The sequence below is a fragment of the Sporobolomyces koalae genome (genome assembly GCF_050403365.1).
Source record: "Sporobolomyces koalae JCM15063 DNA, S_koalae_JCM15063T_v1_ctg8, whole genome shotgun sequence".
In the NCBI taxonomy this organism is placed as follows: domain Eukaryota; kingdom Fungi; phylum Basidiomycota; class Microbotryomycetes; order Sporidiobolales; family Sporidiobolaceae; genus Sporobolomyces; species Sporobolomyces koalae.
In genome coordinates, this window is record NW_027481763.1 from 94,161 (window position 1) to 119,444 (window position 25,284).

The window sequence follows — 25,284 nt, forward strand, 5'->3', positions numbered from 1 at the left end:
AAATAACGTGAATGGTTGAGACCATAACGATACAGGCATGATGATATCTCTCGGAGTGCACATGCAACAAAGAATGTAGGTTCTGTATATTTCATGAGCGAGGACAGCAGACTACGACACAACACAAGCGAGCATGGTCATCTGACCCGAGATTCAGGCTCTATCGAGTGACCTGCACCCCAGGTCGCGTGACCGCGAATGGTCCCAGAGTCAGGCTGAGGCTAGTCAGCCAGAGCGCAAGACTGACAGCCAAGTCAAATGGCCGAGGACCATCTGCACATGCTACCCTGTAGGTGAAGACTGATGCGGTGATGCTGAGGACGACTTGTTGGAAAAGCATGTAAAACTGTCTGAAAATCGGCAACACATGTGTCAGTTCTACAACTCTTTGCAAGACGGCGAAAAGAGGTTGCGAGGGTCGATTAGGTTTCAGACAAAGGCCCGTTAAACGGGAAGGTAGCTGAGAAAGTTCTCCAGTGGGACAAACCCTTCGCGGACCTCACCTCCCCGAGAGGAGGCAAGCAACGCGAAGGAGAGGGTCTCGTCGTGCCAAATGCGCTCAAGTCATCATGTAAAAAAGAAGGGGGAAGGGAAGGGGGATAATGCGCGCAAAGCAGTAACGAACAGGTAGACTCACAAAGATCGATAAGCTGAGCTGCTAGTCGAAGGAGAACAAGCGCAAGGAACCGAAGCGAGCGAGAGAAGTGAAGAGAAGGAGAGAGAGAAGCGTCGACTGAAATTTCTGAAGCGGATCGCTCACGCGGAAATGCATGCACTCACTCATGTGCGCGCGCGTCCGGTTCATCTGCGCTGACCGTCCCGATTCGTGTCGATCATGCCGCCGAAGCAGACGCGGGATGGCGCACCTCCGCTCAAGTACACCTCGTTCAACGTGCGTCTACTCACCCTCAACGCTGGGCACGTCGTGTAACCTGTCGGCTGCGTGACTAACCCCACCTCGTCTTGTCGTTGCATCAGGTCGTTGGCTACCTCAAGTAAGCTCGCCAAGCGTTCACCCGTAACTTATAAGAGCTAACTCGAACTGTGCACAGCGCCAAGAACGTCGCATCGGGCTTGGGCAAGAATGACAACCAGTCGTGGTTCTCACGCCGAACCACTTCAGACGAATGGGACGCCGCACGCGAGTCAAAACGACGCAAGCTCATGGCGAGCGAGGAAGAGCTCGAACAGCTCGAGAAACAGAACGGCGCCGACTTTCTCGCGGGCAAGCCCAAACTGAACGTCCTCACGAGCGCACCCGAAGGCAAAGTGAGGCGCGCGCGGGAATCAGTAAGCAACCAGTCTCTCATCGTGCCAAGAACAGCAGAAAGATTGAGTACGTTTGCGTGTGTGACAGTCGGCGGGAACGACCGACCCCCTCGCTCAGACGATCGTGATCCATCCCGGATCCCGTTGGCTTCGAATCGGTCGAGCTTCCGAGATCGCGCCGCTTGCCGTCCCAAACGTCATCGCGCGCAAGTCACGCTCGTTTGCGCCATCTACTGAAACGCTCGCGAACGACAGCGACAAGGAGCCCCAGCTCGCGGCGAGACCGCAAGCCCCTGTGCCTACCGGCGATACGGCTCCAGTTCCTGCTGTCAGCGACGCAGCTGTACCGGCTACAGTCGATACTGAGGCGACTGCCGTGGTGGGCGTCTCGAGCGATGTCAGTGGTGGTGACTCGACCATGTCTGAACTGCCACCGAACGAGAACGACTATGATTCCGAAGACTCGACATCGACGCCTCGGCCCGCGAACGGTGCATCAGGTACCAAGCCGATCGATCCCCTGTCCGCCAAGATCATGTCGATCAAAGCGGATTTGAGAGCGAGGATGCGAGCGTACAAGCTGAGGGGCCAGGGCAACGGAAACAGTCAGGCTGCGACTTACAATGCGACAGTGAAACCAGAGAGCATGGGTGAAGAGTTTGAAGGCGACCACGAGTGGACAATCGGAGAAGCCGAAGTGTGGGTTGGGAACAAGGTGAGCCGTGTCCCCCTTGTATGAGTCGAGACCTCGAAAAAGCATATCTGACCCGGATCCGAGGACGTCAGGCTGTCCGTATTCCCGATCCCCTCGCTTCTGGCTACGTATTGCGCCATCCGTATCAGCGCGGCGGATTCAACACGACCGGATACGTCTCGCAGCAGGAATTCCTCGGAGATCTCGAAATGCTCTATGCCACTGTAATCAAGGACGAGCTCGGCATTGACCGTGACGATCTCAAAGTAAGTAGATTGCACTCCCGTTCTCGCTCACGAATACGACACTTACCCTGCAGTCGCCAGAACTACTCCGTCATCTTGCTCATTCCCGATTTGTACGAAGAGCTGTATGTGCGCGAGATGAGCAACCTCCTCTTGACCACTCTAGGCTTCAAGCAAATGTGCATCATGCAGGTAAGCCCTTCGAGCCTAGCTCGGTCTGCGATTCGCGATCACCGGCGCAGCCTGAACTCATCTTTCCTTCTCTTCTCTCAGGAATCCGTATGCTCCACCTTTGGCGCCGGTATCTCTTCAGCGTGCGTAGTCGATATCGGCGCGAGCAAGACCTCTATCACCTGTATCGAAGAAGGGCTCGTCGTGCCCGAAACTCGGTGCGTTTTGCTCGCGTCGATAGAAACCCGCCGTGTACTGACCTTCTTTGCTCGTCTCGGTACAGCATGGTGCTTGACTTCGGAGGAGACGATATCACCTCATTCATGCACGCGTTGCTCTCCCGCAACGGTTTTCCTTACAAAGAAGCGGATCTTACAAAATGGTACGATTGGATCGTACTCGAAGATATCAAGGAGCGATCGGTTGTTCTCAGCGAGGTGCGTCCCAATTCGTTTTCCATCTCGACTCCAATTTGCACTAATTGACCGTTGTGTTCTAGGGCGATATTGGCTTGAACTTGTACGACTTTTACATCCGGCATCCTGGCGCTGTTACCAAGAAATACACGATGCGCATGTACGACGATTGCATCCTCGCACCTTATGTGCGTTCCCTCTTGATACTCCTTGTGGGTAAGGGACACCTGCTTACTCGTGCAAGTGATTGCAGGCCCTCTTTGCGCCGCGCGTCATCGACTTTGAGAAAAAAATGCAACACCAGCCAGAATTGTGGAACAAGAACGTGGACAATTACATCGAAATCGGTCAAGGCGGGATCGTGAGTTCGAGCCGCTGTGATCTCACGAGTTCGAGCTGATGGTCTGGGGCTTGCTGAATAGACGAACGCGATGAAAAATTCTACTCGACACCTGCTCCTGCCAACTACCTCTGTCCACCTCGCAGCTCCTACTGCTGCTTCAAACCTTCCTCCATCCACGACAGAAGCTTCTTCTCGATCAGGCACTCCCGGTGGTGAAGACCCGTCTGCGCTCGCACCCGTTGCACTCCCGCCTCTTCCAGGGTTCTCGGCCGCTTCGACCGTTCCGCCGTCCCTCGCAGGATCGCCTGCACCGGACAAGCCTGTAGCCGTGACCCAAGTGCCGCAACAGGTCGAGATCGACGTGCGCCACGAGTCTTCAAAGATGCCCCTCGACGTTGCCGTCGTCGAGTCGATCTTGGCTGCCGGTGCCGAAGAACGAATGCGTAAAGTGGCAGCCAACTTGCTGATCGTCGGTGGCACAGGAGGGATTCACAACATTGGCTTTGCGGTGGAATCTCGGTACGATTCTCGATTTCCCTCCATCCATCGAGCTCGACTCATTTTTGGTCAACGATTCTCGCAGTATTGCGCCTCAGCTCATCGCACGAGTTCCATCGCTCTCCGGTCACGTCTCGTACGTTCCGGGACCTCGCGAGATCGAGCCCGAGAACCTCGCGTGGAAAGGTATCTCGGTCCTGATCAGGATCGAAGCTTCGAACGAACTCTGGACGCGACAAGAAGATTGGCAAGCATTGGGCATGAGGGCAGTGAGGGACCGTGCGTTCTTCTGGGCAGGATGAGTAGCCACATACTATTTGCAAACAGATCGCTACAAACTACCCACGACACTCGGTTTTTTGGCTCTTCTTTCGGCAAATTCCGCTTTACTTGCCCAACTGATGCCAACGCTCAGCTGCTCGTCCGTTGATGTAGAACGGGATTGGCTCGTCGCCTTCGTTCGCGTTGATCACCGCTTTGCCAAACGTCTTGACTTTGCGATCTTCCCATTCCCGTGCCGTGATGGTGTCCCAGTTGTCAGGCTTTGTCAAGCCTAGTCGTTTGAGCTTGGGCGAATCGAGCGTCGAAGGATCGACAATCGTGTTGGGCTTGAACGCGGAGAAGTAGACTGGGAAAGGATTCGACTGAGAAGGTCAGTGCGGCTCGAGCCAGAAGCTTCCTAGACCTAGAAGATGAAACCTACTGAAGCCTAGTCGGCGATGATCTCGTTGGTCGGCAGGGGGCGAGACGACGCGGTGAATCGTCGATTTGAAGTACGAGCCGGTCAGGAACTCGAGAGTGTCGGCAACGTTGACCACGAGCGAATCTGGCCTGTATCCGACGTATTTCCAGATCCCGTCCCGGTAATCTCGAACTTGCAGCGAAGTCATAGGTTGCGACGTGATGAACGTCAGGAACGAAGCGTCCGAGTGACCTCGCAGCCAGGTCTTGCCCGTCTTTTTCTCATCCTCTTCGGGCATTGGGTTGTAAAGCATCGCGCGCGCGAATCCACCTGCGCTCTCTTCCGGGCTGTCGGGTTTGACGTTGCACAGGCTCCAGAACGTGCCCTCGGGAACTTCGAGGATCAAGTCGAACAAGGAGCAAATCTTCGGGATCACTGTGTAGTGGAGGTACGAGATGTAGTCGACGACCTCGGGGAGATGCTCGCGAACGAGCGGAGGGTATCGCTGCCCTTCACGGATAGTCGGGTGCAGGAGATTACGCTATAATCGTGGAATGTCAATTTGGAGCGATATGCTCGCTTCCAATTCGCTGAACTTACGTAGTTGTAATGCTCAATCTGATCCCGGACATTGTTTTGCATCGCCCAGTAGCCCCGCACTTTGAACCCAGTTCCCCTCTCAGCGCCAAACTTGGTCGAGTCGGCGACTGCATCCTCCTCCGAATGAAGCGCGCCGGCCGAGTACTCCTCCTTCTCTTCAAGGGGCAAGTCGAGGATCGCTTGCGAGACAGCTTGAAGGTAGTCAAGCTTCTCCTTCGGGTAGCCGAAGCCTTCGAGGAAGAAGAAGCCCTGCGTGCGTACGCTGGGATCGCGACGAGCCGTGTGTTAGCTTGCCGGCGGAGTCATGCGAAATGGGCCGACGTACGCTTCTTCGAGGTTAGCCGCTAAAGACTTTCGCGATTCAATACCTTCAGGACCCTCGACGTATCGGGTCAAATCGACCACGCCTAGCTTGATAAAAGGGACTGGCGCGCCGATGAATTGACATCTCAGTTATATTCTTACGTGAGCGTGGAGCAAGCTACTGTACTCACGGTCCTCTTTTGTGGGCTCGACATGCTTGAAAGCCGGGTATTGAGGTCGGGTCACGAGTGCGGCTGTCATGCTCCTTTTCGCGGGCTGGGAAGGTTTTCGATTGTCGTGGAGAGGGGAAGAGAAAGGGTCGGATACTCTCGACAGCCAGCATCTCACTCATCCGATCGTTCCGCAGTAGAGCTGTGTGAGGTTTGGACTTCTCCCGAGAGACAAGACGGAACCCGATGCAGAAATCACGCAAGAAGCTCACGGCTCGGGCCAGCCGTAACCTTTCGTTTCTCGCGCCGGCATCCTCTTGCCGGTATGTTGTTGCTTCGGACTTGTAGTGTGCACGTTGTAGAACCAACTTATCTGACTCTATGCTGTCAAGGTCCTTTACATGTAGAGAAAGCACCCCCTTTCATAGCCTCGAAATCGAGTCTGAAACGCTTCTCCGACCCACGCGAGCGAATTGCTAAACAGCTTAATCATCTTATCGCAAGAGTCGAAGTGAAATGTGTCGGCCGATGCACCCATGAGAGAGCACACTTGCCGCGGTCTCGCTGGCCAGTGCGTGCTCGACGCTCCGCAGCAGAAAGGCGCCATCCCAGGTCCTTCATACCCTATATCGACCCTGCTCACAGGCGACGCAGCTAGTTGGCAGAACTATCTTCGCACCCGATTCAACGCTCTCTTGTAGCGACTCTCGCCAGACCGCTACAGCCAGCTTGCAGCCGACCGACAGAGCACGGTTGCAGGACCTTCTCAACCTCTCGCTCCATTGCATTAAGCCCGACAGCCTCCGCCATGCCGGAACGAGTCCTTAGCGTTGTAATTGTCGGAGGCGGTATCTGTAAGGAGTCATACAGCCTAGATGAGTCTGCCTGAAGATCCAAACAAGGCTGATCGTCTACCGTCTGGACAGCTGGAATCGCTCAAGCAGTCCGGCTGCAAGAGCAGCTCGGGGACCGGGTCGACTTGACGATCTACGAGCGTTCGTACGAGTCTGGAGGCGTGTGGGCCCACTCGAAATGGAGAGGAGCCGGGTACGTCTTCCCGACTACGAGCTCGACGGAGCATTTCTTCGGCTAGCTAACCGTTCCGCTCAATCAGTGTCGACGTACCAATCCACTTGTACTCACTCTACTCGCATCCTTACGCCGGTTTCACGACCAAGTATGCTCATAGGGATGAAGTTCTGGCTTACTGGGTACGTGCTGCTGGAATTCTTCGCTGGTCGAAGAAAACTGACCGTAGTCCCGTATCTCGCGACAGCGTCGGATTGCTGCCAGACACGGTGTCGCCAGAAAGATCAAGTTCCATACCGAGTTTATCGCCTCGCACTGGAACAACGACACGCAGCAGCATTCAATCACCCTGCGCAATACTCTGACGAAAGAGACATACACGGTCGTCGCGGACTTTCTCATTGCAGCGAACGGAGCGCTGAATCAGCCACTGCTTCCCAACATTCCGGGACGAGACACTTTCCGAGGCGTGCAGTTCCACTCGTCAAAATGGAATACTGACATCGATCTGAGGAATAAGCGGGTGAGCTAGGCCGTCGCTCAGTTCGAGACGAGGATCTTTAATCAAATGCTGACCTTTACTGAAACAGGTTGCCGTCGTCGGCAATGGCTCGACCGCAATCCAGAGTCTTCCTGGGATCGTCGACACGGAAGGAATCGAGGTGATCAACTTGTATGTCCCCATCGATACAAAGCGTATGTCATGATATCGCACAGCTGAACAGTGTCCTCCGCACAGTATTCGATCGCCGGGCTACTTTCGACCAAAGATCAACTACGAATACTCCCGGTTGACCAAGTTTGTTTTCCAATACGTGCCGTTCGCGCTCAAGCTTTATCGCTTTGTCACATTTCAACGATAGTGAGTCTCGTTCCCCTGTCACTTCTGAGGCGACAGCTCTAAACCCTCAAGCGATTTAGTGACTGGGGAGTGGTCGTGCAAGGGACCGGCAAATATGCGACCAAGCTGCGAGAGAAGGTGGCAAACGTAAGATCTCGCTCGTCAAAGCTCGAAAGGAGAGGATTGGGCTGACCGGTCCGCGGAATCGCCTTGAATACAGAACATCCTCTCGTACATGAGGGAGGAACTGCCCCAGAAGTACTGGTCTCAGCTCCTGCCCGACTACCCGCTCGACTGCAAGCGAGTCGGTTACGATACAGGTTGGCTCAGATCGTTCCGAAAGGAGAACGTCGACCTCGTGTCGTCCGCGATCGTTCGAGTGACCGAGACGGGCATCGAGACTGCCGATGGGCGCTCGTTCCCTCTCGACGTGATCATCTGGGGTACCGGATTCGCCGTGACGGATACCGGCATCGGATTGAATCATGGGGTATATGGCGAGGACGGGATCGAACTGAGCGAGAAGTATAAACAAGCCGGAGGAGCGTACGGCTATCTTGGAGTTGCCATGCCCGATGTGAGCAGTGCCTCTTCGCACCGTGATAGTCACATTCCATTGGTTGACATGTTGCTTCAACAGGTCCCGAACTATTTTGCCGTGCTCGGACCGAACGCGATCGCGTGAGTGTCTTTGCGACTCGAAAGTCTGGCGTTTGCTCCCGGACTGACTCGATATCGCGGTGGCCTATCCAGCATGAGTTGGGGATATACGCTCAGAAACAACGTGAGCTCGGGTTTGCACTCGGGGTTCTGCCGAAAGTCGGCGAGCTGACTGCCTGCCATCGACTACTGCAGACCGAATTCATTGCGCGTATCATCAAGGGTTTGTACGATCGCAAGTTGTCTTCAATCGTAGTCAAGAAAGACGTGATCGACGAGTACAACAAGTACATACAATTCCGAGTCTCGAACTCGATTTGGTACTCGCCCGATTGCGGCAGCAGTTGGTACAAGGATAGGGCATCTTCAAAGGTGACGGTGCCAGCGCCGTTTGGAGCCAGTAAGTTTCGGGTTTCTCGCAATTGCTCGGGCTATCGCTGACCCCTTTGAACAGCCGAACTGTGGGCGCTTACGCGCAAGATCAAGTGGGAAGACTGGAAATGTCGACAACTCGTGTTACCGCAACCTTCGGGCAAGCCTCAGCTTGTCGAGGTGGCCGTTAGAACGCCTTGGAACTGGACGCCGTTTGGCACACTGGTCGACTGGTTCGCCGAGCGCAGGCGCAAGACATTCGAGTCGGCAATGGTCGCAAAGTAAAGTGTAATGATGAGACCAGTTGATGTGAATATTATTGAGATGAGATAAATTTGGTTTCTTTCCCGCTTCATTCAACATGCTCAAGCTTGCGCTGGTGCACTCGACGCAGCTGCAGGTGCTTTCACACGCAATACTGTATGTGGAGCGCTCCCTGTGTCGCCTCACTGCTCCAGAACCCGGCTCGCCTTCGTCCTCGACTCGTTCCAGTCAGCACGTCATGATCGACGCCAAATGAGCCCTACAGTACTAGCGACCAACGATTGCGGGCATGAAGGAATGCGGCTGTCTCAAGATTCTGCTGCGGACGTCCGCATCGATGCGATTCTTGCTCATCGCCCCTCCCCGATCAGGACTCGTCCGCTAGCTGCGCTCGTGTGCTTCACGTTATCGTTCGAGACGCTTCTGAGCTCCTCGGCGCTCGATTGACTGCGGAAACGGTTTCTTCCCATCTTGTCTCAACTGCGATGGCGACATCTCCGGATGTTCTTGCTCAACGGAACCCTTCCGAACGGCGGATAATCTTCGAGACAGTATCCGCCACGCCTCGCAAGGCGTGCCCTAGCAAGGCGTGCTAAAGGAACAGCATGTTGCACGGGCGGTGGATCCCTCAACGATTCATTGTCTAGTCCTTCGACGACGCGTTGCTCTCTCTTGCTCTCTCTCGCTACACCTTCAGACACTGCCTTCCTCGCTCCAGTCCCTCTCCTGTCGACTGTCCTTGCTCCCTTCAGCGACTCTCCCCGAAGCGGAAGAAGAAAGAAAAAAAAAAATATGTCGAGCTCGGAAGTCTCGCTCGACGAGAAGGCACTCGGCTCCATCGAATCTGCGCCGACTGCAGCGACCCCGACCAAGATTGTTTGGTATCGCTCGACATGGTGGTCTGCAATCGCGCTCGGTCTTTGTAACTTCTGCGCGCCTGGTATCTGGGGCGCCATGAACTCTCTCGGAGCCGGTGGTCAAGCGACTCCGTTCCTCGTCAATGGTGAGTCTGCCTCACACGCTACCGTCCTCACTCTTACTGACTCCTTGAGCTTGGAACAGCTTCGAACGCGCTCACTTTCGGCTTGATGGTCATCACCGCCTTCCTGACGTCGACCATTACGAAATACATTGGAGTGCGATGGACTCTGTTCTTTGGCGGTGCTGGTTACGCACCCTATGCTGCTGGACTCTGTGGGTCGCGACTACGACTATTCCTTCCAGGAAGTTGTTGCTGACTCGGCGCCCTCGAAAAGATTGCAACAACCGCTTCGGCAATGAATGGTTCCTCCTTCTTGGTGCAGCGCTTTGTGGAATCAGGTGAGAACCTCTTTCCTCTCCTCACTCTGAGAGATGGCCTGAGCTGAATCAAAATACCGACAGTGCTGGAACTTTCTGATGAGTCTTATCCTTGCGCACTCACCCTTCCCGCCAAGTCTGACATTTTCATCCTTGTCTCCACGGGTATCGAAGCAGCAGTCGCGATGAGCTATCCCGAGCCAAAGAACGCAGGACGCTTCTTGGGTTGTGAGCTTGTGTCTAGTTGCTCGGGACACGGGACGGTCGTACTTATCACTCGCGAATACAGGGTGGCTGTCGTTCCGAGTCGGTGGACAAATCCTAGGAGGGGCGATCAATTTGGCGCTTTCGGCCCATCGCTCAACCGCAGGCAAAATCGATCCCAAGGTGAGGAAGTCTGTTTTGGGATATCGTATCTCCTCGCTTACGATTCCTGCTTCTTGTGCTCAGGTGTACCTCGTTTTCATCGCTTTGCAAGCTGTCGGCCCTTTCGCAGCTTTCCTTCTGCCGTCGCCTGAGAACGTACAACGCACAGACGGCCTGCCTGTCCGCCTCTTTGTCGACAACACCATCAAGAAGGAACTCAAGGAGACGGCGAGGCTCTTCTTCTCGAAAAGGGTCGGTCTCGGGTCCTCTCCCATCGCGCCATCATACGTCTCGAAGACTAAATTGCTCTCGATCTCGAACAGTTCCTTCTCATCATCCCCCTCATCACCCAGACGGTCTTCTCGGAATCGTTCAATTCTACTTTCCTCACCCTTCACTTCTCTGTTCGCGCTCGTGCTCTCGGCTCATTCCTGTCGGCGATCGTGTGCATCATCGCTGGCAACCTGTTCGGTTTGCTCCTCGACTCGACCCGATGGAACCTGAAGACTCGCGCACGCTACGGTTGGCTGATCGCAGCGGTGGTTCTGCAAGGAGCGTGGTGGACCTGGTCGATCATCATTAACAACGAGTACCGCCAAATCGGTCCTTCGAGCATCTACGATTGGAAAGACGTCGGATTCGGCAAAGGATTCGGGTCGTACCTCAGTATCGCCGCCGGGTTCCAGATCAACTACATGTTCTTGTACTTTGTGTGCGGTACACTCGTCACGAAACCGGCCGACGTCCTCCGGATCGGAGGGCTCTTGCGTGCAACGGAATCGGCTGCCCAGGCTGTCTCGTACGGACTCAACAGTCTCGAATCGTTCGAAGGAGTCGGAGCGTCCGCGCTCAATTTCGCGCTGTGGGGAGTCGCGATCATTCCGTCATGGTTCGTGATTCGCAAGATCGGAGTGTCATACTTTGGACGAGCCGAGCGGGATCGACTCGAGCGGGAAGCGCTCGATCGTGGGGACCGCTTCGACGTAGAGTCATTCGCGCAACACAAGGATCGAGATTGAAGGACATGACTCTCGAGCTTCTCAGGCTTCTCGCAGAACGCATGACTAGATGTATCAATAGCCTAACCAAACCCGCCTTTTTGTCACGTTTCCAATCTATCAATCTACTTCTTCAAGGTGCTTTTTTGTCACGTTTCCCATCTATCTACTTCTTCAAGGTTGAGCGGTGTTTTTTCCTCCGCTTCGGCAGACCGTAAAGTTCTCCTTAGAGCCGCAGTACTCGTTGTTCACCTCGCCCTGGTCCCCACCGATCATGAGGTAGCCCGCGTATGTCCCTTTGTGCGTGAGTTTAATGCAGTACGTTCCGCACATCTGGTCCTTCTGGCCGGTGCCTTCGATAAACTCGTAGAGGGCACCTCGAATCGTGTCCGTTTGGGCGGTGGTGTCGCAATTGCGTCCAGTGGCGTAAAACTTGAAGTAAACGCCATCGATGTTGCCAGTGTGCGGGCGGCAGTCGTGATTGTCGGAGTACGATTTGACGATCGGAGGGATACCGAGCGCAACCGTGGCCCCGATACCGAGGATAGCAATGCAATGGCCGGCGTTTTCCTTCTTGAAGCAGGCCTTGACGTCGACCCTCTTCTCCAATGTAGTTGCGTTACTTGCTGTCATGTCCAGCTCGTAGAAGCTCACTTGGCTCGTGGCATCCCGCTTGAGGCTCGACCTTAAAGGGTCCAAGGGTGAGGCTGAGGCCAGTAAGCCCAAGCACAACACTGACACCAAAGTCAAATAGTTGAAAGTCTTGTGCATAGCTGTTCTTGATTGTGAGGACTGAGGCGACGACGGTGAGGATGACTTGCTGAAAGAGCATGCAATCGAGGTGCTGAACTGGTGTGGGGAGCTGTTGATCAAGGGCAAGCGGGTATTAGCTCTACAACTCGTGACTGAAGTAGGACAGCGACGCGGCTGAACGAGGGGAATAGGGAAGGAGGGACGCAAGGAGAGGGTAATATGGGCGAGCAGAGAATCAGTGGAGACAGGTAGCTCACGAGGACGAGCTTCGCTAGGTCGTTCGAACGATAGGCTCAATGGACCGAGAGAGGCGAATGAAGGAAGAAAAGGGCTGCTCGTGCACCAAGTACTTTTATGTACTGTACCCGAGCTCGGCCCCCTGTCAGTCCCACCGTGCTTCGCTACCGCACTTTAAACTTTAGTCTTTCGCTTCCGCCGACGGCTTCCGCCTCCTCTTCCGCTTCCAAAGGCTGACATCCGCGAGGCGCCACTACAGTAGTGTACAGTACAGTGCACTTTCGGAAGCCCTTTACTGACTAGTGTCTCGTTAGAGTTTCGCCAAGAACTTCGGCTTCAACGTCGATATTTATTTTTGGCTCGAATGTACGTAACGCATGGTAACCGACCCTTATGACCACTATTCCTTACGTACTGTACTCTATGATCACGGTTACTGTATGTGGTGCTCGCCTAGAAAAGAGCGTAGTTTGCGGGGCAACAACAACTTTAAATTCTGGTTTTGTACATCTTTGAAAATGCGCCCTCCGACGTCGACTAGTCGACTTCGACAGCTTTTTTTGGTGTTGAATTACAGCGTCACGATTCCCAACCGTAGAGCGAGGTTTTGAACAGCTGCCGTCGGCAGCAGGCTTCCCGCACCGGTTCCGAGAACTTTGGCGCTATCGTTTCAAGGGGGTTTGCCGAGAAGTGCCTTTCCCATACACTCAAAAAGACTCGAACATCAGCACGAGCTTATGTGAGGTTCTTGAAAACTGGACGCTCAATCGTTGAAGCATACGAGAGGAAATTCAGGGCTACCAAGGAATCACGGATCGAGGTGTATGAGATCTACGTAACGAGGTGCGATATAGATCAGATCGACAAGGAAACAGGGCGGTTCGAGAGAAACAAGCAAGCAATAAAGATAAGAGCCAGGAAAGAGGAGAGGAAACTATTCACAATGGTAGAGGGAGAAAGACAGGCTAAAGTAGGGCTACAGTCGTACGGATGGATAAGGGAAGACAAGTGTTGGTATGTGGAGAGTATATTAGAAGAGATACAGAGAGATCATTCGGATCTAGTTTGAATCGCGTTGATCGACAGCCCAGGCGAACTCGCCGTAGTGCTCGCGTAACGCCTTGGCTTCGTTGCCCGCATTGACGTAAGCTTGATCGAGGAACCCGAACCCAAGTCCGGTCTGTTGCGCCTTGTCCTGATTCTCTTCGTCAGAAGAGCCTGCATCGTCCTGCGCGAGGCTCTCGAGCTTGAGGTCGTTCAGGTTGAACGTCGAAGAGAGGGGAGACGGTGTCGCCGGTTCGTGAGTGAGCGAGGCGAACGATGAAGCGGGTGACAGTGACGGTGTCAGGATTACACGAGGCGGTGGTGCGTGGTAGTTGGGTGCAGAATCGGCAGCGGACGAGACGGAAACATTCGAGAACGACGATGACGCCGACAACGAGGGTCGAGTCCTGCGTTTGATGGTGAACTCGAGGGCTTCGTCGGGCGAAGGTTGAGACGGCAAGGCGAATGCGTGCGCTTGATTGACAAAGATCGATGGTGGGCCGTGCGTGTCGCGCTCGTCAACCGCCATCTTGGTTTCGTCGTCGGAATCGATTTTGGCTTTCTTCCACGATTTGCGCTTGTTGCCATCCTTGCGCAAGCTGTCAGGTGTCGGGTACGCGCCAATGACCGGGCTCGAGAATGCGGAACCGAGACCCGAAGAGGTCGGAGGTCGCTTGGCATTCAGGTTGAGAGGGGTGTGAAGGTTGCTGATCCCGGTGCCGAGCGAGAGAGGCGCTGGCTTCTTCTTCGGCGTCGTCGAGGTGTAGGTTGCTGTCGCTAGTGGGAGGTTCAGAGTGTCGAGTGCAGGAGGAGGACCGAGAGGAGCATGTGTCGACGATCGCTCGAATCCCTCGAACCCTTTCCCGCTGTTGCAGGACAGAGTGCGAGCCATGGGTGCAGCAGTGTTGGCAGGTGCCAGGTCCGATTCTGATCCGAGTCGCATCATTCGGTGAGAGGAAGCCGGAGCAGGAACCGGCACCTTGACGGGCGAGTCTTTCTCCTTCTTGGGCTGAGATGGCGAGCCGACGATCGTCGAGAGAGAGTTTGTGCGTTGCATCTTGATGCGACTGAATTGGCGCGAAGGATGCGCGCTGGTCGGAACCTGAGGTCCGAAGGTGTCGTTCGAGGGCTGACGGAGCATCGAGCCCAATCTGCAGACGTGGAACGAGTGTCAGCAGCTGTATAACTTGATAATTTCGAAACGGGTGCTTACCGAGCGATCGTGCTCGTGTTGTCAACGGTAGGGAGAAAGTCCATACTACCTTGGCGGACCATTGGTTTCCGCCGTTTCGGCGTCGCTTCGGGGTCACACTGGCGGGGCGTCGCTTCGAGATGTGCGTTCTGACGTTCTTTGACTGAGTAGTTTCGATTCGGCTGAGTACTGCCGTTCTCAATAAGACGAGAGACCTTGACAAAGCTTACCGATCGTTAGGATTTTGAGCCTCGTTGCCCTGAGACCGTGCCGCCATCTCTGCGGTACCGGCGCCGGCGCGTCCATCTCGACTTCAGAGTTGTCCTCGACGTCGGAAGAGCCGGCGAGCGCGGCCGAACGCGTCTTGGACCGCGTAACTCGAGCGGGCCCCTGATGGGCCCGAATGATCTGCCTCGCGACGCTGTTGGTGAAATTTGACGGTGGCGGACCATTGGCAGGGAACGGTGCTCCCGTGAGAGAGTGCTTTGCGAGGCAAGCGTCGTAGGTCTGACAGATCGAAAACAAAAGTGGAGCCCGAGGCCGAGCCGAAGTCAGTTTGTGTTATTTTCTCGCGTTGCGAGGCGTCGCCTCGCGCGTGCAGATGAATCGCGCGAACAAAGGAACTCACGGTTCGAACGGTGTCTTCCTCTTGCTCGGTCCACTCGCGGTCAATGTCATCGTCGTCGTCGCCGATCGAACTCGAGACGGAACTGAGCGACGAGTTTCTCCTGAGAAGTCCGCGTCGACCCGGGAACGGCGGGGGGAACAACCCGTTCGCTCCGGTCGAGATCGGAGGGGTCGAGGGTCCCGCCGCGTAGGAAGGGAAGTACGAGTCGAGGGTCGGGAAGAACGAGTTGGTCTGGGGCGTGATCGGGCTCTGCACGCGAGGCGACGTCGAACCAGTAGACGCGCCAGGGACTTGGAGCTGAGACGCTCGCCTCCCGATCGAAAGTGACAACTGAGGTCGATCGAGCATGTCGTAGGGAAGAGAGTTCGAGTCGCGAAGGGAGGGCTGCTCGGCAGCGCGCGGGGGGGTCGGGCAGTCGAAGGGTGAACGAGGCGCGCACGGGAGACAGAGACGACGCTGACTAGGTCCGCTCGCAACGAGTACAAGCGGTCAGTCGAGAAGACGAGTCGAACCGAGGTGGCTAGCGTCGAGTGGTGCAGTGAGAGGAAGAAGAAGTGGGACCGAGAGAAATCCGGGACGCGACGCGCGCCCGGCGTCGACAAAGTGTTTTGTCGGATAGCGCGCTCGACGATCGCTTCCGAATTTAACACCGCCTCCTGAGCGAGTCTTGACTCTCGAGCAGCCAAGAGTACGAGTATTCTGTGATCCCACTTGTTCCAGCTTCGCACTGATTCAGCCTGTGTCCCTCAGCACCTGTTGGACGGTCGCGCACCATCACATCGGGGCTTGGACGCTCCCGATTCGTTACGATTCGGTCTCCAATGAACATTTCATAATGCGTCAATACGCCGGGGTAGTCCGGGATCGTGCGTCGTCTCGCCTAATTTGAGAAGGTCTCGCGAATTCCCTTCGGATCGTTGTGTGATCGTCGACCCGACATGGCCTTGGAAGAAATCAGGTTACTTTGCTCTGAGAGTACAAACATGCTACCGACGAGAACTACGTGGCAGGGTACAGCCCACAGACGAACGAGCGTTGACAGTTTCAAGGATTGCGCACAAGCTACCAAGGCCAGCTCGGTACAAGGGGAGAGGGATCGAGTCGAGATGAAGTGTAGCATCGGAAAGAGATAACGCCCGGAGGTGAAGCCGGCGCTAGGACCTGTTGCGTCAGGCGCAAACTCTTACTCCAGTTTCTTGACTAGCCAGCACTCGCGTCACCAACGATCCACCTCGCTCGAGATCATGCAGCGCGCCATCGAGACAGACCAAGTTCGACTTGAAGTCGCTCGAAACCGTCTAGAAAAGAAACCGCAACCGGAAGCAAAAACCGAGTAGTTGTCAGCTCGATGCGATCGTGGCCGGACGTTCGGTTTGATTCTCCCCAAGAGCGCCGTTTGTCAACCCGAGCATTTCTCTATATCTGGCTAATTCCGGGCGGAATGATCCGAGGTTGGAGAAGGGGCTCGTAGAGAAACTTGGGACTGACCGGAGTCCACTCGAAGCCCTTGGTTCTCCAGACTTCGACAATCTCGGTACTTCCTTGCTTGATTGAACCATCGTCACTACCTTCTCCTGCCGGGTAGACCATGTCTACATGTTTCCCACCATCGTACATTCCTCCCGTGACTTGCCACACTCGATCGGCGAATCCTCTTCTGATATCTCCCTGTTCATCGCTGCCTGAAGACGACGCGAAAGCTTTGTCCGTGGGTCGGTGTCGGAGAGGTCGTATCAAGATCAGATCGATCGTCGCATCGTCGTCCCGACTTTGGCTCGGAGCGAGAGCATGGAGAGGTGATCGCAAAGGTGCCACGACAAAACTCGGTTCGAACCTCGAGACCAAGCTCGATACCCAATACGCAAAAGGTCCTCCGATCTGAATCTCGCCGTTGTCGTTCTGTGCGAGATGATTCCCTAGCTCCGGTTCGACAAAAGTTTGGCTCGTCGAGTCGTATCGTTTCGCGCCGTGACGCAGGCTCAGAGTCCCGTTCCACCAGTTTTTCACATTCTGTTGAGCGGCAATCTTGAATCGCTCGAGTCCGGGATGACTCGACCGGAGAGCTTCGGCGTCGTGCAAGAGGCAAGCGTGCAACGCGCCCGAAGTGACGACCGACGTGAGTACAGGTGGGACCGGTTCGCGCTGAGCTCCTTCAGCAGCAGCATGGCGAATCGTGTTGAGTGCGAGGGGAAGCGGGAGAGGCTGTGCCTGACCACGAAGGAACGCGAGGAGAGAGTAGAAGGGCGAGTGAGGCGACGAGACGGGATACTCGGGCGCTTCGGGCGGGAACAAGTGGTAGTAGAGTGCGTTTGCCGTGCCGCATGGACTGTTCGAGACGATAAAGGGCCAGTATCAGTACCATGACGACGGACAATCACAAGACTCGGCAACAGCGACCGACATGAGAACCAGATCGAGCCGAGATGGCTTTGATTCCTTTGGCAGGACCGCTCCATTGAGCATTTCGTGAACAGTTCCATCCCCTCCAAAGATGATGACGGTTGTGTCTTGACCTCCTCGAGCTTGGATGATCTCGCGTCCAATTCTTTCCCCGTCGTTCTCGGCGAGGGTTTCCCACACTCTCAGGTCTTGCACGAACGGTGCCAGCAGGGGCTTTACGACGTCGTCCAGGAGTGCAGTCGCGTAGCCATGTCCCGATTTCGGATTCAGTACGAGCTCGACCCGCTTGCTCCGGGCGTGACCAGACGCAACGACGAGGTGATCCAGCTGAGACGGTAGAGGTGGTGATTCAGGATCAAGCACAAATTTGAACATCGTGTAGCTCAATTCCGAGTCGCGATCTATGTAGAAGCAGGTGAGGCTCGTGGGTTCCGATTCGTCTTGATCCCGCACAAAGTAGGCAATTTGCGAAACCTGGATCGGATCCAGGTCCGTCGGGTCCCGCTGTTGTATCGGAGTATGAGGTGTGATGTACAGTGTTGCTCCATCTGGAGAGAGATGCGAGAACACGTAGGACGTCGTGTGAATCATACTCGAGGGATCGGTGCTAGACTGCTTCAAGCGTGCGGAGGACGAACGAGTCAGCAAGCTACCATTGATACGCGCTGGTCCTGTCTGAAGCTGCCTCGAAAGCTCTGACGAGCAATCTTGCGAGATCCAACTAAATTAGGCCAGAGTGCATAGCCTCGTCCAACGTTGAGCCCCCATCCGGCTTCAGCTTGTTTCCAGGCGGAGTCATACGACACATTGCCTCTGCCAAGGTGACATACCCAAGCCGCTTGACCAGACGAGCGCAAGAGTACGTCTGGATGGCGGTACTGCGATCTAGAGATCAAATTCGGATGAGAGAGTTGCGACTCACCGAAGGGCTTGAACTCTTCTCAGATGCTGCTGAAAGACTGAAAGATCGAACTTGGATTAGTAGCGCTGATTTCTGTCGACTGAACTGGCAGAAACGTTGAGTCTTGACGCCGATGGTGCGATTGAAAGAGCCGAGCGGGGCCGCTATCGACGGACATTAATATTCTCCAGTACTGCGAATGAAGCAACTTGATTCGCAGTCTACCAAACAAACTGATTGATTATGAGCCTTATAATTAATTAGCTCTTGGTGCAAGGGGCCTCGACATTAATAAGCAAGGAAAGACCATTGCTGCAAATTGCATCGTTCTAACTTCTGGGTGTCTATTCAAAGGAAACCAAATATTTACACGGTGCCTGTCGAATTGAACGAAATTAAGCGTCTTGCAGAGCGGCTTCGGTACCCCAAACCGATTTCGATTCGTCGATCGCTTTCTTGAAGCCGTCACAAACTTCCTGAGGGTTTTCGGCACCAAACAGTGCGGTTCCCGCAACAATCACGTTCGAACCTGTGACCACAGATAATCGTCAAATCCTCGAACCGAGAAAAAAGCAAGTCAAAATTGGAGAGCAAGTTGAAAAAGAAAGCGCACCTGCTCGTGCACAGCATCCGACGGTGCCGGGACCGACTCCTCCATCGACTTGAATGTCTTTCGCAGGGAACCGCGTCCTCAGTTCGCTCACTTTCGGGACACATTCCTTCATGAACTTTTGTCCTCCTTTGCCTGTATCCAAGAATCGTAGTCATGAGCTTTCAAAAAAAAAGTCGGAACCGATCGAGTTGGAAAAGGCGTTACCTGGGACGACGGTCATGACGAGCATCATGTCGACCGAGTTGCCGAGTTTGTCCGAGATGGCAGAACTGGGCGTCGCGGGCGAGATGGCAACCGCCGAACGCATACCCGTCGACTTGATCAACTCGACGAGCTCGTGCGCCGATTCTGATAACAGGGGAAAAAGAGCAAGTCTTAGTCGAGAGACAAAAAATGTTGATGGAGAGAAGGTGGACTCGTACCGGGATCTTGGAGAGCTTCGAGGTGAAACGTGAACGACTTGCCCCCTGCTTCAGCGACAGGTTTGACCCACTGTTCGCGCATGCCAGAGTGAGCGAAACGGTTGACTTGGTGGGGATCGGGGCAACGAGATCTACCTTGTGAGGGTCGGCAACCATCATGTGGCAGTCCATGAAGACGTTCTCGACCGTCTTGTGCACGCTCTCGAGGACGGGAGGACCCATGGTGATGTTGGGCACAAAGTGACCGTCCATGACATCTGCGATTGTGCAAAAGGGGTTCAGCTGCGGAGGATGGGGAGATTGAAACAAAGGTCGACTCGCCCATGTGGACCCATTCTGCGCCACAGGATTGCATGCGGCGGATCTCATTGCCCAAGTCGGCAAAGTTGGACGCCAAGACGGACGGCGAGATGATGGCTCGAGGCGAAGATGTCATGACGAATCTGCCATGTCGACCATCGCTGCACGTGAGTCGCTGGATGCACGCTACGGCAAGTCGACGACTGCGAGACTCACAACAAAGATGCAAAGAATACGAGATTCGGGGCAGTGGTAGCAGGAGCGAGGCACGAGTGGTAGAGTCGATCAACTTGCCTCGCTCGCTCCTTGTCTCCTTCGCTCATCAAGCAAATCTTGTCACCATGGTGAGTCACCTGACCGCGCCGTTCAATCGTAGTGCTGACCCTCGTCTCTCATTCCCGTCTCAGTCTGCGTCTGATGCTGGTACGTGTCTTACGCGTGCTCGTTCAACACGCGCCGCTCTTGTGCGCGCCTAATCCCCCTCGTCTCTCACTCGCGTTCGCGTGCACTGTTCACAGAAGCGAAAGAAGCGTTCGCCTTGTTCGACAAGCGTGGCGCAGGAGCGATCCCCTCTCACTCGCTCGGAGACGTCTTGCGAGCGTTGGGTCAGAATCCAACTCAGAACCAAGTCGCCGAACTCGCTCAATCCGTCGGCGGTCAAGACAGTCAGTCCAGCTTCAGCTCGTCCTCGTTGCTTTGACTCGCGCACATAGCTGAACCCGCATCCCCGATGCAGTCGATTTCCCGACCTTCATGAACATCCTGAACCGACCGGGCGGGTTCGAACCGGCAGGCACCGCCGACGAGTTCATCCGAGGCTTCCAAGTCTTTGACAAGGAAGGCAATGGATACATTGGCCAGGGTGAACTCAAGTACGTCTTGACCAGTTTGGGCGAGAAATTGTCCGATGAAGAGGTCGACGAACTGTTGCAAGGTGTTAAAGTCACCCCGTGAGTCCTGTTCCCTTGACCGTGTGTACGCTCCTACAATCGACACACCCTGACCACCCCCACTCTCGCAGCGAGGGCAACATCAACTACGTTTCGTTTGTGCACCAGATCCTCGGCCAGGTAAAATCTCTTTTCTCTCTCTCTCCCCCTCCTTCCCTCGTCCACCATGGCTGACTCCGTGCATATGTACACGTCTGCAGTGATGCACCCGAAACGTTCCGGTCACCTCTCCAGCTCAATCATGGACTCTTCGTATTTCAACCCTCGCGCAGCCATAGTCGTTCTTTCCTTTTGTTCTTACCAGTACCTCTCCTCTTCTCGCAATTCTATTTCCAAAGCCCCTGAATTCTTGATCTGCCCCAGAACCGACCCTCGCATACACGTCACGCATTGCTGACGGGCAAGCGAGATCTCAAAGGTTCTGCTCGAATGAACAAAAATTGTGCCATCATGATGTTGGGTCACGCTGCGAGACAGAGCATGGATGACCACGCAAGTTTGCAGGTGGAATCTATTGCCAACGGTAGTTTTGCACAACAACAATCGGTGATGTCAAAAGAGTTCGAGACATAAAGTTCTTATCTATACATACGAGTTCTACACTACCACGACGTTGCCTTGTTTCGCCAATCTCGAATGAGCGATCCCTTTGAACCTAGCTTTCTCTTCCTCTTCAAACTTGCTCAACAAATCCGCCAAGTGGTTCGCACTTCGATCGGTACTACTCGCAGCAGACGTCGTCGACAATTTGACCTGACCTTCTGGATTCGTCGTCGTGAACACCGCAGTTGACCACGAAGGAGGGGTTGAAGGTACTGGAGGGAACGTCGTGCTGTAAGTACTACTCGTGCGGCTGTTGGATCGAGTTCTTCGATCATCCGAACCGGGTCTCGACACGTTCGAATCAAGGTCAGACGAGTTGGAAGTCCCTTGTCGCGATCGAGGTTTCGCATCTGGTTTGTCTTTCGACGACGATGCCGACCGTTCAAGGCGTGCGACATCTCGAGACGAGATTCCACTCCCTCGGAGTCCGAGCGCGGCCGCATTGTACGAAGGTCCTCCAAACAATGCACCAATGCGTTTGCCGAACGCACTTTTCGTTTTGATGGATCCAGACGCTGCAGTCGAAACTCGAGGCGGAGCAGTGTAAGAGACCGCAGCAGTAGATGCGGTCGAGCGAGAGCCTTGCGAGAGTGTGGGAGAGTACGACCGTTGAAGTACACTGTCCAGTGTCGCTTGCTGTCGAATCGACGAGATGGATGGCGAAGGAGGAACAACGAGCTCGGACTGCGCGGTCTGGATCTTCTCGGTCGAAGCGCCAGAGGTGGAAGCTGTCGGTCCAGTTTCGGGAAGGGCTGAGGCTTGAATTGTTTCGTCCGCTTGTTTTGGAGCCTGTAATCAGTCAGAGTGTCAATGGCTGCTTGCCCAACCGGTCGAGACAGGGAGAGTGTGCACCACGCTTACATCTTCCGGCTCCTCTGCTTCGCCAATGTCGGTGAGAGCACGAGATGGAGAATCGGCAGCGACAGCTGAAGCCAGCGTATCGAGAACCCACAAGCTCGTCTGTTGTTTCGTGAGTTCGAGCCGAGGCTCCGTCGCATGCACTCCGACAGCTTCCGCCACTGGCTCGGGCTCCTCCTGAGCATCCTCGTAGGTGCTCTTTTCCGAAACGGTTGAAGCGAGACTGACTCGGTTCGCTTTCTTCGGAGTCGTAGGATGGTAGGAGTAAGAAAAAGTTGGAGTCTGGATTGGAGTAACGGCGGTTGAAGTGTCCGAGTGTAGGATCTCAACTTGCTCTGGATCGTGAACGGTCGATCGCGTCGGATGGATGGGCATCGGGATACCGAAAGTATGCGTCGGTACATCCGGGAACGATGGCAGGACGGAAATGTCACTATCAGCCGAGGTCGACGGGGTGATGCCGTTTGAATGGGCATCATCGTCGCTTAGTTCAGAAAGGGAACGACTGGGATCGTCTGACAGCAACGTGGCACTGAGACTTTTCTTGACGGTATCTCGAGCGAGAAGTTCTCTCTGGAACGAATCTAGTTCGCCGTCTGGCCCGAGCGTTTCTGCCGATTTCGTCCTCATGAGCTCGTTGTAGATGTTCCTGCGCTTGCGATCTTTCTCCTTTTCCCTCATCTTCGAAGCGTTCGAGTCGACTTCTTCGTCGCTCGCTGTTCTTCTTTGCGCTGCCATCATGCGATCCAGCTCATCACCTTCGCCTCGGCCAAGGACCGAATCTCTCGCCCAGGGTGTTCCAGACACTCTGCGAGGCGCAACCCCAGATCGTACGAGGCCATCGGGTGTGAGTTGCGCGCCGAGGGTCGGGAACACTGGCTGTTCAACTGATAGCGCAGATATTGAAGAAAAGGACGACGCGAAAGAGGGCGAATGGGGCATGCTCGCTTGCGCAGGATTCGAAGGCATTCGTGATCGGCCAAAGCGAGATGGGGACGTAGGGACTGGAGATGCCGGTGCAGAAGGGAATGGCATGCGGCTTGATGTCGAAGGGACAGGTGATCCAGCGGGTCCCGAAAGTGACGAGGGGGCCTTGGGTCGAGACGGAAAGACAGACGAGATAATCGAAAGGGGAGGAGAGCGGTCGGAAGAGGCTACGCTGGCAGTAGACTTTGTTGGCGATGGGAAGTACAGTCGATTCGGATCTTGCTGAACCAACAGTTCTCCAACAATCGTAGAAGGGCCAGCAGAATTGCGAGCTTGTCGAGCCGAACGAGTCTCGAGATTGAGCTGAGACTCGAACGCAGCTGGGAACGATTCGGTGCTGTCGTGCGAAACGCTTCGCGGCCGAATCCGACCTGATCGGAAACTCGGAGTTTGACGGCGTGGCGAAACGGGAGGTTCGATTTCAAGCGCGAGAGGAAGCGAGCTCTGACTTATGATTGATGCAGCCGAACTAGCGGTCTCCCGACGCAGATTCGTAATGCTGGACGGCCGAGCCAGGTGAGCCTTATCGCGTGATGATCTCCGTGGCGGGAATGTTGCGGTAGTTGGAGATGGCACAGGCTGTGACAGGAGAGGCGGAAGAGTGTCGGGGAAGATGATGTGATCGTCTTCGAGTTGGATCATTCCGCTAACAGGCCGGGGCCTCGATCGTCGCTCTCGAATAGGCTGCGTGTGGGCGACTGCATCAAATCGCACATGACTGCCTACCGAGGCTGGTTCCTCGATCATGATCCTCGGCGTGCCGGGCTGCTGTCCGTTCAAGGAACTCATTCCGCTCGTCTGACGGACCCTTCTCGCAGGTCGCGGGGGAGCCATGGGGTCCTGACGGGGCGAAGGCGCAGACGAGCCCAGAGACGAGCTGTAGGTCGATTCGCGAGGCCGAGCGGCACGGGTCGCTATTGCGGCTTCGTCTGCAGCGATGCCATGTCAGACGTGCTTCCATACTTTGGTAGAAGGGACAGAGACTGACCGACGAGAGTCTGGTAATCGGTGTCGGGCAAATCCATATCAAAGCCGAGTCCATCACGGGCGTACACCATTGGCATGCTTGACCGCTCTGTGCTGGTTTGCCTGAGGCGCAACGCATCGGCTGCATGGATGTCATCGAGCGACTGCAGCTGCGCGAGAGCGGTGTGGCCGTAGTCGTGGGAGTTGAGCGCGGTTGCCGACGGCTGTCTGGCCCGGCGTCGCTGGCGTGCTTCGTCCCGCCTCCGCTTCTCCAGGATGTACGAGGTCCGGTCATCGAGGGCGTCAGGATCGCGCGAAGTTTCGTCTCCCGATGCCGATGCTTCGCTGTCGTAGAAATGAGGTAATGCGTTCGGGTGTGAAGGCAGCATACGGGGCGCCCGGTCAGGCTTGGATGAGGTCGAGGCGAGCGACGTGCGCCTGCGAGGCGATGGGAATGAGGTCGAGTACGGCGAAGTCGGCGCTAGGTCGAGTGCAAGGTCCAGCGAGTGCTGTCGATCGCCGGCGGACAGCACTTTGCGCGATTCCGGCCGTTCGGTAGAGGGGTCGGCAACCATCTTGAGACGTAGATGAGGTGGCCCACGTCGACCTGGCGCAGTTTGCGGTCGAGGATGTCGTCTGTTGCGAAGTGAATTTGGATTTCGTCGGCGTCCGCAGCGCTGATCGAGGATTCCTGCAGCAGGCCAAGTCGCGTCTAGGGAGTTCAGACGTTCAGGCGCGTCGAGACAGAAAGCGTGTCGCAACCTGGCTTCTTGCGCTCACACACAATGTGAACCGTACAGCAGTATGCAGGGCGGGGCCGGAAAAAAGCTCGCATGCGAGGTCTAGATTATTATACTCGGAGTAAGACATCTGTCATCTCCGAAGGTCCCTTTAACAACTGTCCCTGGCGACTTGGGACGCGTTCCCGAAGTTTCGGCGCAGCGAAGCTTTAGAGAGTGCTGCAGTAGTTGTTGCCGTGCACGTGCAAAGTGAAACATAGTTGAATTCAACTCGCTCGTATTGATCATAATAACATTCTGGATATTATCAAGCGTTTCGTTGTTCGACCTCTGCCAACTTGCGCACTCCACATATCTACTTATCGGCTCGGTCTCGCTACCTGGCACAATACAAGTGCTCTTTCAGCAGAGCCAACGCTGTACCCGGCGACGTAGCGACAGGAACCGAGGAGTCAGTCTGTCGAACTATC

The 25,284-nt window shown here is 55.1% G+C and overlaps 10 protein-coding genes across 10 annotated transcripts; 4 read left to right on the plus strand and 6 right to left on the minus strand.

The window, feature by feature from the left end:
* Positions 1-835: 835 nt before the first annotated feature.
* JCM15063_004664 (uncharacterized protein) lies at positions 836-3,938 on the plus strand (the record flags this gene model as incomplete). Its single annotated transcript, XM_076677324.1, has 12 exons — positions 836-892; positions 979-995; positions 1,053-1,290; positions 1,358-1,984; positions 2,056-2,229; positions 2,290-2,400; positions 2,482-2,597; positions 2,663-2,816; positions 2,879-2,983; positions 3,049-3,156; positions 3,218-3,657; positions 3,722-3,938. The coding sequence occupies 12 exons, from the start codon at positions 836-838 to the stop codon at positions 3,936-3,938; spliced, it is 2,364 nt and encodes a 787-aa protein (XP_076535410.1).
* Positions 3,939-4,022: 84 nt separating this feature from the next.
* On the minus strand, positions 4,023-5,482 carry JCM15063_004665 (uncharacterized protein; the record flags this gene model as incomplete). Its single annotated transcript, XM_076677325.1, has 5 exons — positions 4,023-4,264; positions 4,340-4,859; positions 4,919-5,180; positions 5,244-5,343; positions 5,413-5,482. The coding sequence occupies 5 exons, from the start codon at positions 5,480-5,482 to the stop codon at positions 4,023-4,025; spliced, it is 1,194 nt and encodes a 397-aa protein (XP_076535411.1).
* A 717-nt stretch (positions 5,483-6,199) lies between these two features.
* JCM15063_004666 (flavin-containing monooxygenase) lies at positions 6,200-8,578 on the plus strand (the record flags this gene model as incomplete). Its single annotated transcript, XM_076677326.1, has 12 exons — positions 6,200-6,245; positions 6,318-6,438; positions 6,506-6,602; positions 6,668-6,943; positions 7,011-7,093; positions 7,160-7,282; positions 7,342-7,408; positions 7,482-7,838; positions 7,902-7,942; positions 8,015-8,045; positions 8,117-8,321; positions 8,376-8,578. 12 exons carry the CDS (start codon positions 6,200-6,202, stop codon positions 8,576-8,578), a joined length of 1,650 nt encoding a protein of 549 aa, XP_076535412.1.
* Positions 8,579-9,349: 771 nt separating this feature from the next.
* JCM15063_004667 (uncharacterized protein) lies at positions 9,350-11,241 on the plus strand (the record flags this gene model as incomplete). The annotated part of the gene is made up of 7 exons (XM_076677327.1): positions 9,350-9,560; positions 9,620-9,751; positions 9,814-9,867; positions 9,941-10,084; positions 10,146-10,243; positions 10,307-10,474; positions 10,546-11,241. The coding sequence occupies 7 exons, from the start codon at positions 9,350-9,352 to the stop codon at positions 11,239-11,241; spliced, it is 1,503 nt and encodes a 500-aa protein (XP_076535413.1).
* A 153-nt stretch (positions 11,242-11,394) lies between these two features.
* Positions 11,395-11,991, minus strand: JCM15063_004668 (uncharacterized protein; the record flags this gene model as incomplete). Its single annotated transcript, XM_076677328.1, has 2 exons — positions 11,395-11,905; positions 11,960-11,991. 2 exons carry the CDS (start codon positions 11,989-11,991, stop codon positions 11,395-11,397), a joined length of 543 nt encoding a protein of 180 aa, XP_076535414.1.
* Positions 11,992-13,270: 1,279 nt separating this feature from the next.
* Positions 13,271-15,422, minus strand: JCM15063_004669 (uncharacterized protein; the record flags this gene model as incomplete). Its single annotated transcript, XM_076677329.1, has 4 exons — positions 13,271-14,405; positions 14,468-14,609; positions 14,677-14,953; positions 15,075-15,422. 4 exons carry the CDS (start codon positions 15,420-15,422, stop codon positions 13,271-13,273), a joined length of 1,902 nt encoding a protein of 633 aa, XP_076535415.1.
* Positions 15,423-16,243: 821 nt separating this feature from the next.
* JCM15063_004670 (acylglycerol kinase family protein) lies at positions 16,244-18,065 on the minus strand (the record flags this gene model as incomplete). Its single annotated transcript, XM_076677330.1, has 3 exons — positions 16,244-16,372; positions 16,563-17,400; positions 17,476-18,065. 3 exons carry the CDS (start codon positions 18,063-18,065, stop codon positions 16,244-16,246), a joined length of 1,557 nt encoding a protein of 518 aa, XP_076535416.1.
* Positions 18,066-18,770: 705 nt separating this feature from the next.
* Positions 18,771-19,846, minus strand: RPE1 (ribulose-phosphate 3-epimerase RPE1; the record flags this gene model as incomplete). Its single annotated transcript, XM_076677331.1, has 6 exons — positions 18,771-18,904; positions 18,989-19,120; positions 19,193-19,336; positions 19,411-19,480; positions 19,546-19,667; positions 19,732-19,846. The coding sequence occupies 6 exons, from the start codon at positions 19,844-19,846 to the stop codon at positions 18,771-18,773; spliced, it is 717 nt and encodes a 238-aa protein (XP_076535417.1).
* Positions 19,847-20,051: 205 nt separating this feature from the next.
* On the plus strand, positions 20,052-20,863 carry JCM15063_004672 (uncharacterized protein; the record flags this gene model as incomplete). The annotated part of the gene is made up of 6 exons (XM_076677332.1): positions 20,052-20,054; positions 20,118-20,133; positions 20,229-20,375; positions 20,447-20,660; positions 20,732-20,780; positions 20,861-20,863. 6 exons carry the CDS (start codon positions 20,052-20,054, stop codon positions 20,861-20,863), a joined length of 432 nt encoding a protein of 143 aa, XP_076535418.1.
* Positions 20,864-21,257: 394 nt separating this feature from the next.
* On the minus strand, positions 21,258-24,649 carry JCM15063_004673 (uncharacterized protein; the record flags this gene model as incomplete). Its single annotated transcript, XM_076677333.1, has 3 exons — positions 21,258-22,052; positions 22,125-24,037; positions 24,097-24,649. The coding sequence occupies 3 exons, from the start codon at positions 24,647-24,649 to the stop codon at positions 21,258-21,260; spliced, it is 3,261 nt and encodes a 1,086-aa protein (XP_076535419.1).
* Between the last annotated feature and the right edge of the window lie 635 nt (positions 24,650-25,284).